General features: G+C 46.9%; 1 protein-coding gene across 1 annotated transcript; it reads left to right on the top strand.

Moving 5' to 3' along the window:
- The first annotated feature begins 6,772 nt into the window (after positions 1-6,772).
- On the top strand, positions 6,773-11,844 carry LOC101769916 (putative F-box protein At1g49610). Its single transcript, XM_004952481.4, has 4 exons — positions 6,773-7,903; positions 8,117-8,278; positions 8,368-8,521; positions 11,441-11,844. Exons 1-4 carry the CDS (start codon positions 6,980-6,982, stop codon positions 11,533-11,535), a joined length of 1,335 nt encoding a protein of 444 aa, XP_004952538.1. The 5' UTR covers positions 6,773-6,979; the 3' UTR covers positions 11,536-11,844.
- The last annotated feature ends 1,669 nt before the right edge of the window (positions 11,845-13,513 follow it).

The following is a 13,513-nucleotide window of genomic DNA, read 5'->3' as shown; positions in this document are numbered from 1 at the left end:
GTGATTTTCCCAGAATTAATCATCAGCTAAGGACAAGTGAAAGTGAATTTGGCTCCCTAAATGGGTTTTGATGTTGATGACATACATAATTAAGGAACTAATGAATTTATCGAGAAATTGATAGGTTTAAATTCTAAAAAATAAAAAAGTGCAAGAAAGAACCCTAATTTATTTGAAGGACGGTGTTGAAGCATAAAGAAAGATCTTTTTATATTTTTTATTTTTGAATTTGAATATAGGAATACCGTAGTATAAAGGGGGATGCGGATGGACAACTTGAAGATGTAAAAGTGCTTATTTGTGATGCTAACCACCTATGAGAGACACCACTCACACACTTGCACATTTAGTTTCTCACAGTTTCTGTGAGGGTCGGAAGTTTCGACACCTATCAAAAGTTTTCAGAAACTTCCGACAGGGGGTGCTCAACGGATTTAATTGAATAGTATCGAAAGTTCCGGTATTATCTTAGAAGTTCCAATAATATGTGCTGGAAGTTCCCAGTAACTTCCGGTAGGGGATGCTTAGCTGTTTTATTTGAACTATGTCAGAAGTTTCGACCTTGTATCGGAAGTTCCGACAATTACTTAACAGAACAGAACGGCTAGTTTTTGGGGCTCGGATATTTATACCCCCTCAGCCCTCCCTCATTTGTTGCTAACCAAACTCGAGACAACCACCTCCAAGAGCATTCAATACTCCTCCCCACTTCCTCCTAGAGCTAAATCTTTGAGAGTTTTGAGCAAGGGCTTGGGTGAGAGAAGGATTTGAGGTGTGTGACTCTAAGTTTGAGTGTGAGGTCAACCAAGTTCATCTCAAGAGTATTTGAAGCATTTTTGGTCTTGGATTCGCGTTTGTTACTCTTGAAGCTTGCTTCTAGATGGTTCGGCGTCGCCTGTTTGAGCGCCTCTCGTTGTGGTATGCCCGGAAAGTTTGTATTGCCCATCCTCTTGAAGGATTCATAGTAAGTGACTCAATCCTCCTTTATGGTTGATTGAGAGAGGTAAAGGGTTAGTGAGGACCTGGCTCTTTGTGAGCTCCTCAACGGAGACGTAGCTTTCTCTGTGGGAGTGAACTTCGGTAAACAAATCCTTTATCACATGTGCTTATTGTGTTCTTCAAGTTCTTCTTGACCTAGAGCTTGATTTGTGTCGATCTACTTTCTTGACCTAGTCTCTATACATCATTGCTGAACTTTTTGATTCAAATAGATTATGTTGAACCTGTTTTATTTTGAATTTTTGTAATTTTATCTCTGTCGAAAGTTCTGCCCCCTGTACCGGAAGTTCCGACACATTTAACTCCGCTGCAAAGAATAGGGGAGGGCAAGGAGGAGAGGGAGGAGAGGGAGAGGAGAAGGGGGCGACTGTGCGCGAGGGGAATGCGCCGGTGGAAGGATAAGGAGAAGGAGAGAGAGAAGGAAAATTAAAGGAGAGAAAGGGAAGTTAATGTAGAGACAGGGGGGCACGCGTGGGAGGACGTTTTGTCCCGGTTGGAGTTACCAACCGGGACTAAAGGTCCTCATTTGTCCTGATTATTAATTCCAACCGAGAATAAATCTTTTATCCTTGTTAGAATTACCAACCGGGACAAAAGGGGGGACGTCGCTATCAAATCTTTTAAATCGGGACTAAAGCTCATCCCGTCGATGTCCTTTCGGTGATTCATTTTTAACCCGGGACTAAAGCCACTTTAGTCACGGGCCAAATATTAACCGGGATAAAAGGGGTGGATGGAAGGTCAGTTCTCCAGTAATGGTCCATGATCTAATAAAGAGTGACTGTGGAGGTCCACAGAGGTCCACGGAGGCACCTTTTGCCTACATGGTGATGCCAGCATGGCAAAGGGTTGTAAAAAAAGACCCCTCCATCTTTCATTTCTCACTATCTCGTCCCCATCCTTGCACTTGCACCCGTCCAGGATCTCCACCGCGGGCACCATGTAACACCCGCAGAAATCACCAACTAAATTCACCCGTTGAAATTGCCTTTAAAATCTTTTACTGCTGAGCTCCCGGAAATCGGAATTTCCCCGGCGATTTCGCCGTTCCGGCCCCCATGCCGACCCCCACCTATCTTTTGTCTGTGCCCGTAAATCTCGCCGCGTGCCGTCGGCAGACCGCCGCACGCGTGCTCCGACCGCGTGCCGCAATCGCCGCCGGTCTCTCTCTTTTTCTTTCTCTTTTCCCTCCCCCTTTTTCCTTTTCTTTTTCCTTCCTTCTTCCTTTCTCTTTCTTCTTCCTTCCTTCTCCTTCCTTCTTCTCTTTCCTTTCTCTTTCTTCTTCCTGGTTACTGGCGCCACTCCTCCCGGCCGGCGTCACCTCCACCACCCGATCGGCCCCTCCCCGGTGCCATTAACTTCCGCCGGCACCCGCACTCCCTGGCGCCACGCCGCATCCCGGCCCCGCTCCACGACGCCACCCTCACGCCACCGCCGGCCCCTACCGCTCTCCGGCACCGCCCGCCGCCCGCCGCCCGCCGCACGCCATCGCCGGCCCCACCACGACACCGGCCGCCTCCCTCGCCGGCCTATAAAAAGGCCCGGCACCCGGCCAACTCTCCTCACCCATCCACGAGCCGCCCGAAGCACTGCCACCTCCTGCCACCGCTTGTGCGCCGCCGTCTCCCACCGCCACATAGCGCCGCCACCATCCGAGCTCCTCCGCCCGAACGCCGCCTCCACCAAGACCACCGCCGGCCGCCCCACTCCCCGTCCCGAAACTTCGAGGTAAGGGGCCAAATGGAGCTCCCTTCCACTGCCGCCCCCGACCCATGGCTCACCGCCGGCGAAGCCTCGCCGGCCGGCCGCCGCCGGACCCCCCCAACTCCTCACTCTCTCTCTCCCTTCCCCTGGAAGAAGAAGAGATAAAAACTCTCCAATTCCGATCCGACCCCCAAGTTTCTCCAATTTACACATAGGTCCCTCCACCTCTCTCAAAGGCCATTTCACAGATCGACCCCTCCACCTCCGAAAGTATTTACGAATAGGTCCCTGGTTTATTACAAATCAGTCCTAAATCTTCTATTTAAGCCCTAATTCATGTTTAACCCGTCATTTCATGCGCCAAACTTCCTCCAATTAATCCCAAATTTCACCACATCATCCTCTGGAATACTTTCGCCGACCCATATCCAAATTTCCCAAAAATAACCCTTCTACCTATTTTTCGTTCACGTTTTCTGTTCGGAGCTCACGGTTAAAAACCGATCTTTCTTTTATTTATTTGTGTGCCTGTTTGTGTGTGCCGTAGATCGCGGTTTGCCCGAGGAGGAGCCCGAGGAGGAGTTTGACCGCGAGCCCGAGCCCGAGGACCAGTACCGCGAGCCGGAACTCCCGGAAGGCTTTGAAGACGGCAAGTCCAATCTCACCCTTTGATGCATATTTAATACCCAGTTTTTCAAACACAACCTATTGGCCTGTTTTACAAAATGCATATTATTTCATCGCAAGACATGGTTGGATAGCCACCCCTTGATTGATATGAACATTCCTTGTTATCCTGTGGTTGTCTCGAAATATGACACGCTCTATTTAGTCGATAACCACCGCTAGAATGCTTAGGAAATTACTACTTAACTGCAATCATTATTACAATGGTGTATTCGGAAAATAAACGTGTGTGTGTTCAAGGGAGAAAAATGGCTTTTTGGGTTCAAAGGAAAAGGATGTGTAGACAGGATGGATGGGTATTCCTTGTGTGGGATGCCAGAACGTTGTGCTCGTACCTTGGTGGTTGAGCAATGTCGGGAGATATCCATCTTGTCGTAATTAAGGACCGAGTTGATGTGTCATCTTGCCTAATTCCACCATCGTGCAACCACTCGACCGTTGTATGGGCAACGGCTTAGTATAAATCCAACTAGCTGAATTGTTAGTCCTCAAGGGTGCTGGTGAGCAACGGGAGCCCATGGAAAAGGAGTAAGATCTTGGTGACTTAGGTCCCGGTTACGGTCTCATGAATGAGCCGTGAACCCCTTGGGTGCTTCCGTGAGGGCTAGTCAGTCTTAGCTAAGGTGGGTAATGGCTTTGTTAGGATCCGCACCGGCACTAAGGTGATCGTGCTGCGGTACCCTACTTGTGGGAAAAGTGTACAACCTCTGCAGAGTTAAAACCTATCCGGGTAGCCGTGTCCACGGCATTGGACGAGTTACGGCTTGGTCACATAACTAGTACTTGGGCAAGGATGTCACGTGTGCGTGTGTGTGTGTTGGATTTTGGAAGAGTCCGGCAGTTGTGCCGTGCGCTATGGCGGACGGGGAGTCCGACAGCGATAAAAACTTGGATCCTTTGTGTAGGATCAACCCCACTCAATGTTTCGGGCCCTAGAGGAAAGCTTTACAAAAACCCTTTCGAAATAAACCCTTGCATATGTTAAAAATCTAGCTTTACCACAAATAAACTCTAGCCTATCCTTGTTGTTACCTGTGCATATACTTGCTTGTATCCCCCTCCGTGGATGGGGTTGGACTTGTTGAGTACGTTCGTACTCACCCTTGCTTCGTTACTACAGACGAAGACCCGGACTTCATCGCCGAGGACCTTGAGTAGAGGTTGTGTCCGCACCCAACACTGTCTGTGGTGTTGCCCTATCCAAGATGCTGCTGCTGCCGTGTAGTCCCGAGTGCTGTCTTTTGGCAGTCGCTTGGTTAGCCGCTGTTGTTTACTTACTGCTTATCGCTGCGTGGCTTTCACGCCCACTCCCTCGGGAGTTGTACGGTAACTGAATTATCTGTCGAATAAATATGTTATCAGCCTCCTGGGACTGATATTTGTATCACATTTAGTCTCTACTTATGTGGGGACGCTTCACACCGCTTGCCATCGTCATGTGCATGTCCTCCCATGTCAGGAACACCGCCGTGTTCACGCCCGCGGTTGTCGATGATGTCGACGCCGATGCCGGCACCAGCTCGCTCCCCGTCCTGGGAGTGGGGGCGTGGCGTGACGTGTGCTGCACGATTTATATGCGCCATCCGCAACCTGTTGCTCGCTACTTTGCTCCTCTTGCTTCCATGCAGATTTTGAGTTGGTTGTTGTCTCAAGCGGAAGCCAGAGTACGTGAGGGTGAGGCCTGAGCCTAAGGCTGAGCTGAGCGAAAGGTGGGGGTGGGATGAGGATCCCAGTGCAACGTGTGCGGCGGCACGGCAGCCACGGTGGTGTGCTGCGCGGATGAGGCGGTGTTGTGCGAGCTGAGCGCTGCGACATCGAGATCCACGCTGCCAACAGGCTGGCATGCAAGCACCAATGGTTTCTACTCGGCGGCGGCGGCGGCGGCAGCGCTGCGGGGGACCTCCCGCGCTGCGACATCTGCTAGGAGAAGCCGTTCTTCATCTTCTGTGAGGATAGGGTGCTCTTCTGCCGCGATTGCGATGAGCCCATCCACGTCCCAGGGACGCTCTCAGGAAACCACCAGCGCTACCTCGCCATCGGCATCCGCGTCGGCTTCAGCTCCGTCTGCGGCGCTGGTGACGAAGCTGACGGCCTCCCGCCGCCCAAGGGCAGTTCCAAGCCAATGGCCGCCAAGACACCATCGGTCAAGGCTGCGAAGATGCCAGTGCTGGCGTTGCGGACGACCGCGGGCAAGGACGCAATGGTGTTCCTGATCTGGGAAGACATACGCGTGATGGTGGCGGACGACACCGAGGGTGCGCCAGCGATGGAGATCCTCGTGCAAGGACGAGGACGAGAGAGGGATAAATGTAAGGTGGAGGGATCTTTTTTACAACTTGTTGCCCTGCTCATCGCGGAAGGTACCCCTCCGCGGTCACTCTTTATTAGACCGTGGATCTAGTTGTCCGCTTTATAATTTCATGAAACTAGATGAGATCTCAGGAATAGTTAAAAGGACGTACGATGAAATTCACTCAATAGATAATGTCTTTCCTAATTCTTCTCTCTCCACCAATCTCTCCTCTATCTCCTCTCCGGACGATTGAAATGTCCTCGGGGGACCTTCGGAGGTGATTTTACGCCAGGGAGCAAAATCTCGTTTTAATTATTATAAATTAAAATTCGTTATGGGCCACCGGAATTGTACTATTAAAAAGATCTTGCTCATACTATAGTCACGATGGTTCTCCTCTCCATGGATTCCTAATGGTCGAAAATGCTCATAGCTCGTTAGATCGCTCAGCTCGTAGCTCGTTAGCTCGCTCGGCTCGTAGCTGCAGTCGTCGGCTCGTGGATTCCTCATGGGTATGTTTATGCAATCGTCAGCTCACGAGTCGAACCGACCCAGCTTAGGCTTTTAACGAACTGAGCCGAGTTCAGGTTTTAGCTCGTTAAGATAACAAACCGAGCCGAGCCAGCTCGTTATCATAACGAGCTGGAGCGAGCCAAGCCGAGCCGAGCTGGCTCGTTATCCAGCCCTAGCCATCTCCTATCTTTTTCCCTTGGTCCATCCACTACCTTGGCTCATCCTCTTATCTTTCCTATATTTAATCAGACTTATTCATATACAAAGTATTTAATTTATTGGTCTTAACGAACTCGAAAGATAATTCGAATCAGAAATGTAGAATAAAAATTTGAACGTGTAAAGTCAACTATATTATTCAGATCAATGACCCTAATTATACGTATAGTTATTCTGATGGTTTTTTTACAACTTTTTACAGAGTCCATTTATTATTATTTTTCAGGGAATCCATGAAGACGTTTAAAATTTGGTTGAAGCCAAATCATCCCATACAGAGAGCCCATGAGCCCACTAAGCCCAAGCCTAATAACCCACTGGGGCACCGTGCACTGCCAGCCCAAGCGGTGCGCTCCATCTCCCAACCCAACAACGCTCCCTTGAGCAAAGTCGTCGACTCCAACGGCCGGCGTCTCCACTTCATCGGCGCCGCCGCACCGGCGCGCCTAATCCGCGACCCCTTCCCTCAGCAATCTTCGAGAGATTTCAAGATTTGGGTCTCAAGAAAGCCTCGTTTCTCGTCCCGCGGGCGGAGCTCGACGAACTCCGGGGAAGAAAGAGCACATGGAAGTACCGGTCGCCGCTCCGGAGAGGGGCGGCGATCTCATCGGCGCCCTTCCGGACGGCGTCCTCGAAGACATCATCGGCTTCTTGCCGGCCCAGGATGCTGTCCGTACCTGCGTGCTGGCCCGGCGCTGGCGCCACCTCTGGAAGTCCGCCAAGGCCCTCCACGTCGTCGGCGGAGACGGCAAGTTCCTCGAGTCCGTGAAGGAGCTCCGGGAGTTTGTAGAGTATCTGCTTCTCTCCCGTGGAGGCGCGCCTCTAGACACGTTCGAGCTCAGGTTCGGCAACTTCGGTGACTTCAATTTCTTGGGGTTCAGTGATGAAGATTTGCCCAGCTTGAAGATCTGGTTTTGGTATGTTGTGACGCGCAAAGCTCGGGTGCTCAGGCTCCGTTTGCACAATGACTTTGAGGGGTTCCACGCCTTGCCTGAGCTAGGTGGCTTGCCTATGGCCTCCAAGCATCTGACGAGGCTAGAGCTTCATGGTGTTGCGGTTTACAGAAGTTTCCCTGATTTCTCAAGCTGCCCGGCTTTGCAACATCTGGAGTTCAACAAATGTGAATTCTCCTTGGTCAAGAAGATTTCGTCTGATTCCCTTAAATATCTGAGCATCACTGAGTCCATTTGTGGGTTTTATGATTCTTTCCGCACACACATTTGTGCTCCCAATCTGGTTTCACTGCGTTTAGATAAAGTTTATGGGTGTACTCCGGTTCTTGAGAGCATGCCATCATTAGTGGAGGCATTTGTCAGAATACCTGAGAACTGTTTGGACCAGTGCGGACAATGGCATGCGAACTATTGGGATTGTGATTGCAAGTCTTGCGACCATCATGATAACAGTGTTGATGGCCATGACTGTTGTGTGCTGCTAAAAGGTTTATCAGAAGCTAAGAAGTTGGCGTTGTTTTCTTGCCCTGTAATGGTATTACCTGCACTCTTGTCTTCTACCTTTGTTATAGTCATCTCATTATATGATCTGCATTATCTATATTGTTGTAGGTTATTGAGGGATGTTACATAGTGCCTATCTTTTTTGCTTGCGTTGTCAACATCTAGTATTCTAAACACTTTCAATTGTCATGCTCACACCTCACAGTGAGGATTATTTTATAGTTTCTGCTTGCCCTTTGTCCAGTATATTTTCAAAAGGGACTTGAGATGCTGCCCTATGTTTAGCAAGTTGAAGAGTTTGTTACTCAACAAATACTGGTCTGAGCCTGATGATTTACGTGCACTTGCATGTATTTTTGAACATTCACCAGTTCTGGAGAAGCTCACTCTTCAACTATTTCTTGAGGTATACATTTTATAAAATACGCAACTGCTGAATTTTAGAATCATTGTACACTGTTGTTGATATTATTATATTGGTTCCTTTTACTGTAGGTACCTACAAATGTAGAGGAAATGAAAGGAAGCCCTGATCCAGCTGAGGTATCAGCTGCTATATCAGAATGCCTTCAGATAGTGAAAGTCAAATGTGAAGTGTTTGATGAGAAAGTTCTTAATGTTTTGAAGTTCCTTCGTAAACTTGGCATTCGTAAGTCACTGCTCATGCCTTCTATGTTTCTGCTGTTTGCTTTCACATATGGGAAAGGAAGCAAGTAGTGAAGAAACTTCTAAGTTCATTTGGAAAACATTAAATGTTGGACCACTTGGAGAGAAATGTGACTCTTTACTACCTTTTGGTGGACGAAATAAGAAAACAAAAATCTGTTGAAGTGTTTAAAATGATTTGTAACACACAAGTCTTGACTTGCCAAGTAGTTCTGAAGAGTGTTCATATGTCAGATTAAGGTAGTTCTAACAGTCATACAGAGGTGGCGTTTGGATAGTACTTGGGTTAGGGATAGGGAAATGAGTTAGGAAATAATTGGTTGTGTTTGGATTAGGGAAATAAAGTTTTATCCCATTCCCTTGTTCGGATATGTGTGGGTTTGGATTCAGGTTATTGTGTGGACCCCACGTATATTTATAGATAAACAAACAGCATCTTATCCAACACATGCACCTTGGAGCAGCGAGCGGCAAGTGTAGCAGCTCCGGCGGCCTCGCCCGTGCTCGATGAGGTCAGCTCCGATGGCTACTGTCCTTCGAATCCAACTGCAAATCTGACCGCTGGCGCTCCATGTTGCTAGATTGATCTCTCTTTTATCTCTCTGACGCCGATCTCCACCCAATCAAGCTCAGATCAAAGCCCCGCGACGTGGCCGCATCTGAATCGAGCGGCAGCTCTGGCTGGTGGCCGGCACATGCGAGACGACCAACAGCTGTGCTTGCAAGTCGATGGCAGCTCCAGCAGCCTGCGCGGTGAGACGAGCGGAGGCTCCTGCTGTTCAGAGGTGATGAGGTACCAGTACTGCAGCAGCACCAAGGCAATCTCAGGAGAAGATCACGCCCCTTCTGCTTTGAGCCCACCCCAAACTGCATCAATTCGATATGGAGGCCACCAACTGCGAGATCCACAGCACGCTGCAGCACTAACTCCAACCTCATGGCCTCCTCGCTCTATGGCGAGCTCTCAGCAACTCTTGCTCATCGAGAGGTAGAGCCAGAGCTTGAAGATGAACAGGGTATTTCCCTGCCGAAACCCACCCCTCCCATTGGGATTGGATTGGTGGGAAAAGAGCATATCTTATCCCTATCCCAAACCCACCTCATTTCCCATTCCCTAAATTCAAGCAAGGGATAAGACATCCTGATCCCTTTATTTCCCATTCCCACTCCTCTTTTCCCACTATCCAAACGCCACCAGAGTTGTGTGCCACGGGCCAAGAGTGAAAGCATCTAGGCCCCAAATTTGGGTTTTCGTAATTAATGACAACGTTTGTGGACTAACAATTTCATTGGAGATACGAGTATTGGTTAGTCCCGGAGATGGATTGAGCTTCAATGGATGCTATAGTGATAGCTTTGATGAATTTACATTGGAGAGCTCAAGGCTCAGGTATATGGTAGGGCTTTTTTATTTTACTGGTCAAGAGGTGCTTAGTGGATGATAATTGACTGGGTTAGTAGGTAGATATCCGTACTATCAAGAGGGGTCAATTTCATTTGCTTGACGGTTCTATAGTGCCACTTTGCTCAAACAATTGCATTGCATGCATATGAGTTTATCCGTTTGGAAAGTGGATAAAATGACGGTAAAATGGGTTTTGGAAAATGGCTAACGCGCAGTGTATGGCGGACGGTCTTCCTCGTTGAGGTGGACCGTTCTTTGACTTAGCCGTTTTTTAGTATGTTCTGCTGTGCTGAAAAGTTGAAGGACGGACAGTCCAGCCCTAAGAGGCGTACGGTCCGCCACTAGTTTTTTATTCTTGTGACCCTAGGTTGCAAACCCTCAGTTTTAGAAAGAGTAGAAATATGATTTCTCTTGTGTTACTAATTAAATCTATTTAGTTTTGTGATTTTAGTTGAAACCGCCTGTTCACCCCCTCTACTCGGTAGGGTTCCTAGATCCTACAAAGAGCCAGCTAGGTTGCTGATTAGTTCCGAAACATAGCATAAATGGGTCCGTTAATAATTTGAAGTGGTAACGCAATAGGTTAGTTTTTTTTTTTTGGAAGAATAGGACTAATGGTAAATGTTACTTTCATAAGTTGATTTTATATGGGCAATCAAATACCCTTGTATATACATAGTTACATATGCAGCAGTGTACTACCATTGCTCTGTTTCTTCTCGAATCTTCTATTTCTCCCGTGGGAACTAGTGAACGCTGTCTCCATGAATTCTTCTTAGTTGTTGCTCTTGTTATTCCAAGTTTCCATTGCTATCACTTTATAACAATTTAGTGTAACCAACTTAGAAAGTTGTGGTGCAGTGTGTTCAGTCGTTTGATTTAGTCTTCTTTCCACTTACTGAACATTATTTAACTTATTTTGTCTACCTGGCCTTCCACTCACATATCACTGGCTAAAATTCTGTAACAGGGCTATATGATTATCATAACAAGACAGTTAGGTTGATGTTCTTGTCACGGGTCTTTGTAGTGGAAATTTGTCATATGCCACTGCTGGTAAACTCATGTTATATTACTGCAAAACATTTGGAGATATATGACATTTTTAAAAGCGTGCAATCAAACTTAATAATTTTGAACAGTCATGTACTTGTGCAAATGATATCTTAGTGCATGCTATGAAATCTATTTGCAAAATACAAGTCTTACAATTTTGTGCTTACATATTCAGTTAGAAGGTGACAATGAAAGACAGCAGATGTCCTAAACATCATATCTCCTAATTGGGGAGTGATTATAAACAGGATTTCTTCTGTAGCTCCACTTTGGTAGGACGTCCACCAGCTCTAGAATAAATAAGTAGATACTCTGCTGTTTGATCAATTGAAATTCAAATGGCTGAAGCCTATTCCTATATCTCAAGTTCCCTTGCGAAGTTTTTCTCATTTCTCAGATGGCACTCCTTAGCAACGTATTGTGGTTTTCAAATTTGTGCAGGTTTTGAGCAGCATGGGGTTTTGTCTAGTATATTAGGCAAATATACAATGCAAAGCTCCATCTTGGGAAAGATCGTTGCTGCCAACCAAGGATGATATCTTTTTTCTCTGTTATTCTTCTCAGTTTTAATTGTAGCTGCAGGAACAACTTAGGGGTCAGTAATTAGTCATTTCGAACATTTAACTGGACCTGGTTTACCTCGCTATGGTTTTGGTACCTTCTTCCTAGCTCCTTGCTATGTCCTGTGCAATTTGTGAACAACCCAGTATTATATATTTTCTCCTAGCTGAGCCCAGTTCCAGTGATTCTGGGATTGGATCTGCTGTCATGCTGGGTGAGTGCTATTACAATCACATGATTAAAAGACTTAGCAGCTCATGATTTTACAAATGTTGGCCCGACAATTTTTTTAGTCATGTTGAGGCAACCCTGACGTTGTGAGTAATTCCTATGAGCAAATTATGCGTAATTCCTCATTTGATCCGGCATCCTCGAATTATGCGTCCTAAGTTTATCTCCTCACAAATTGCAACAGACCTGCACATTTCCTCTTCTAGAGTAACAAAAATCTGGTATCTCAAAGATGCTTACAGAAAACTACAATTAACAGCATACCATTGTGTCAGAACATCTATTAATTTCTCTCTGTATAACAATACATGTAATAACATCTATTAATTTCACTAACACTCGTCAACAACACATTTTTTTATCTGCAAGACCTATTCTCAGCCAGATATATAATCATCGCAGCATAATATTAAGATTCAGCAACATAACTAGACAAGATTATTTTTCTCATTTCCATTACAATAAAAATACATAATTTATGGTTTTATTTTTAATTTGATGACTGGGAACATATAAAGTGATAAAACCAAAAACGTAGCTTTGCATTGCCAAATGATAAATAAGGTACTGCCATCTACATCATTCCACAATGAACCAAGATTATTCCTTAAATGCTAAATAGCTAGGGTGAAACTTAGTCCTAGAATGCCAAATATAACTAAACCATAACTAATCTTCATGGAGGTCTTTTCTTCTTGATCAGTTGATAAGCAATATACGTAACAAAAAAAAATTAGCCAAACTTATTTTTCTATAATCTCGGTCAATGTTTGAGTAATTTGACTTATCATAAGCTTAAAACGACCTATTAAAATGGACAGAGTACCTTCTAAAGACATTGAACAAATATTATATGTGGCCATATAGTATTTGTTCTACTTGAATTTTTTTTTGAGTTCAATAATCCTCCTCTAATAGGGAACATGTACAGACCTCCTCTAATCTAAAGAGATGGTAACATACAGGATCAGATAATAAAAAATTCTCGATCGATACTACTCCCGTCTAAATCAGCTGCGTGCGACGGGCAGCGGCCATGGCTTGGAGCTCCTGCCTGTACTTGTTGGTGACGCTCGTCTCGCGGAAGCACATGGCGAGCAAGCGTGCGTCCTCAGCGTCGAGAGCGTTCGTAAAGGCCGAGTTGGAGCGGGCCGGGTCGCATTTGTATTTCTTGGGCATCTCCAGGATGGTGTAGGCGCCGCTCTCTTCTTCCGTCACGAACTCCGGCTCGTCGAGCTCCAGCTCCCCCTCTCCTTCTTCTCCTCTGTGCTGCTGGTGCCGTCGCCGCCGCCGGCGTTGCCGCAAGTCAGGAGGTGCGAGCGCGCGCGGCTCGGGTTCGCCATGTGGTACCCGCACCTGTGCTTCTTGGGCATCTCCAAGACGTGGTAGGCCCCGCCCTCCCTCGCCATGAACGCCGGCCTGCCCAGCTCCAGCGGCCTCTTCTTGCACCCGTCGACCTCCGCCGCCGGTGTCGAGCCCTCCATCGAGATGACCAAATCATTTTGATGACGATGAGACAAACAAGACTTCCTGTCCGGAAAATTAGTTGCTCTTGATTTGGGGTTTGCCGGCGGCCATTTTGCGCAAGAGCAGGGCCTCGTTCACCCCCAAATCCCAACTTTGACACTATGCAAAAAGAAGATTTCCCATCACATCAAACTTGCGATACATGCATGGAGTACTAAATGTAGACGAAATTAAAAACTAATTGCACAGTTTTGT

The sequence above is a fragment of the Setaria italica genome, chromosome I (genome assembly GCF_000263155.2).
Source record: "Setaria italica strain Yugu1 chromosome I, Setaria_italica_v2.0, whole genome shotgun sequence".
Taxonomy (NCBI): Eukaryota; Viridiplantae; Streptophyta; class Magnoliopsida; order Poales; family Poaceae; genus Setaria; species Setaria italica.
This window is presented reverse-complemented; position numbering and strand designations above follow the sequence as displayed.

Excerpts from the sequence above, each read along its gene's own strand:
- LOC101769916 (XM_004952481.4), top strand. The coding sequence starts at position 6,980 with ATGGAAGTACCGGTCGCCGCTCCGGAGAGGGGCGGCGATCTCATCGGC. Across the intron at positions 8,279-8,367 it reads CTCTTCAACTATTTCTTGAG|GTACCTACAAATGTAGAGGA; the intron begins GTATACATTTTA and ends CTTTTACTGTAG. Across the intron at positions 8,522-11,440 it reads CCTTCGTAAACTTGGCATTC|GTTTTGAGCAGCATGGGGTT; the intron begins GTAAGTCACTGC and ends AAATTTGTGCAG.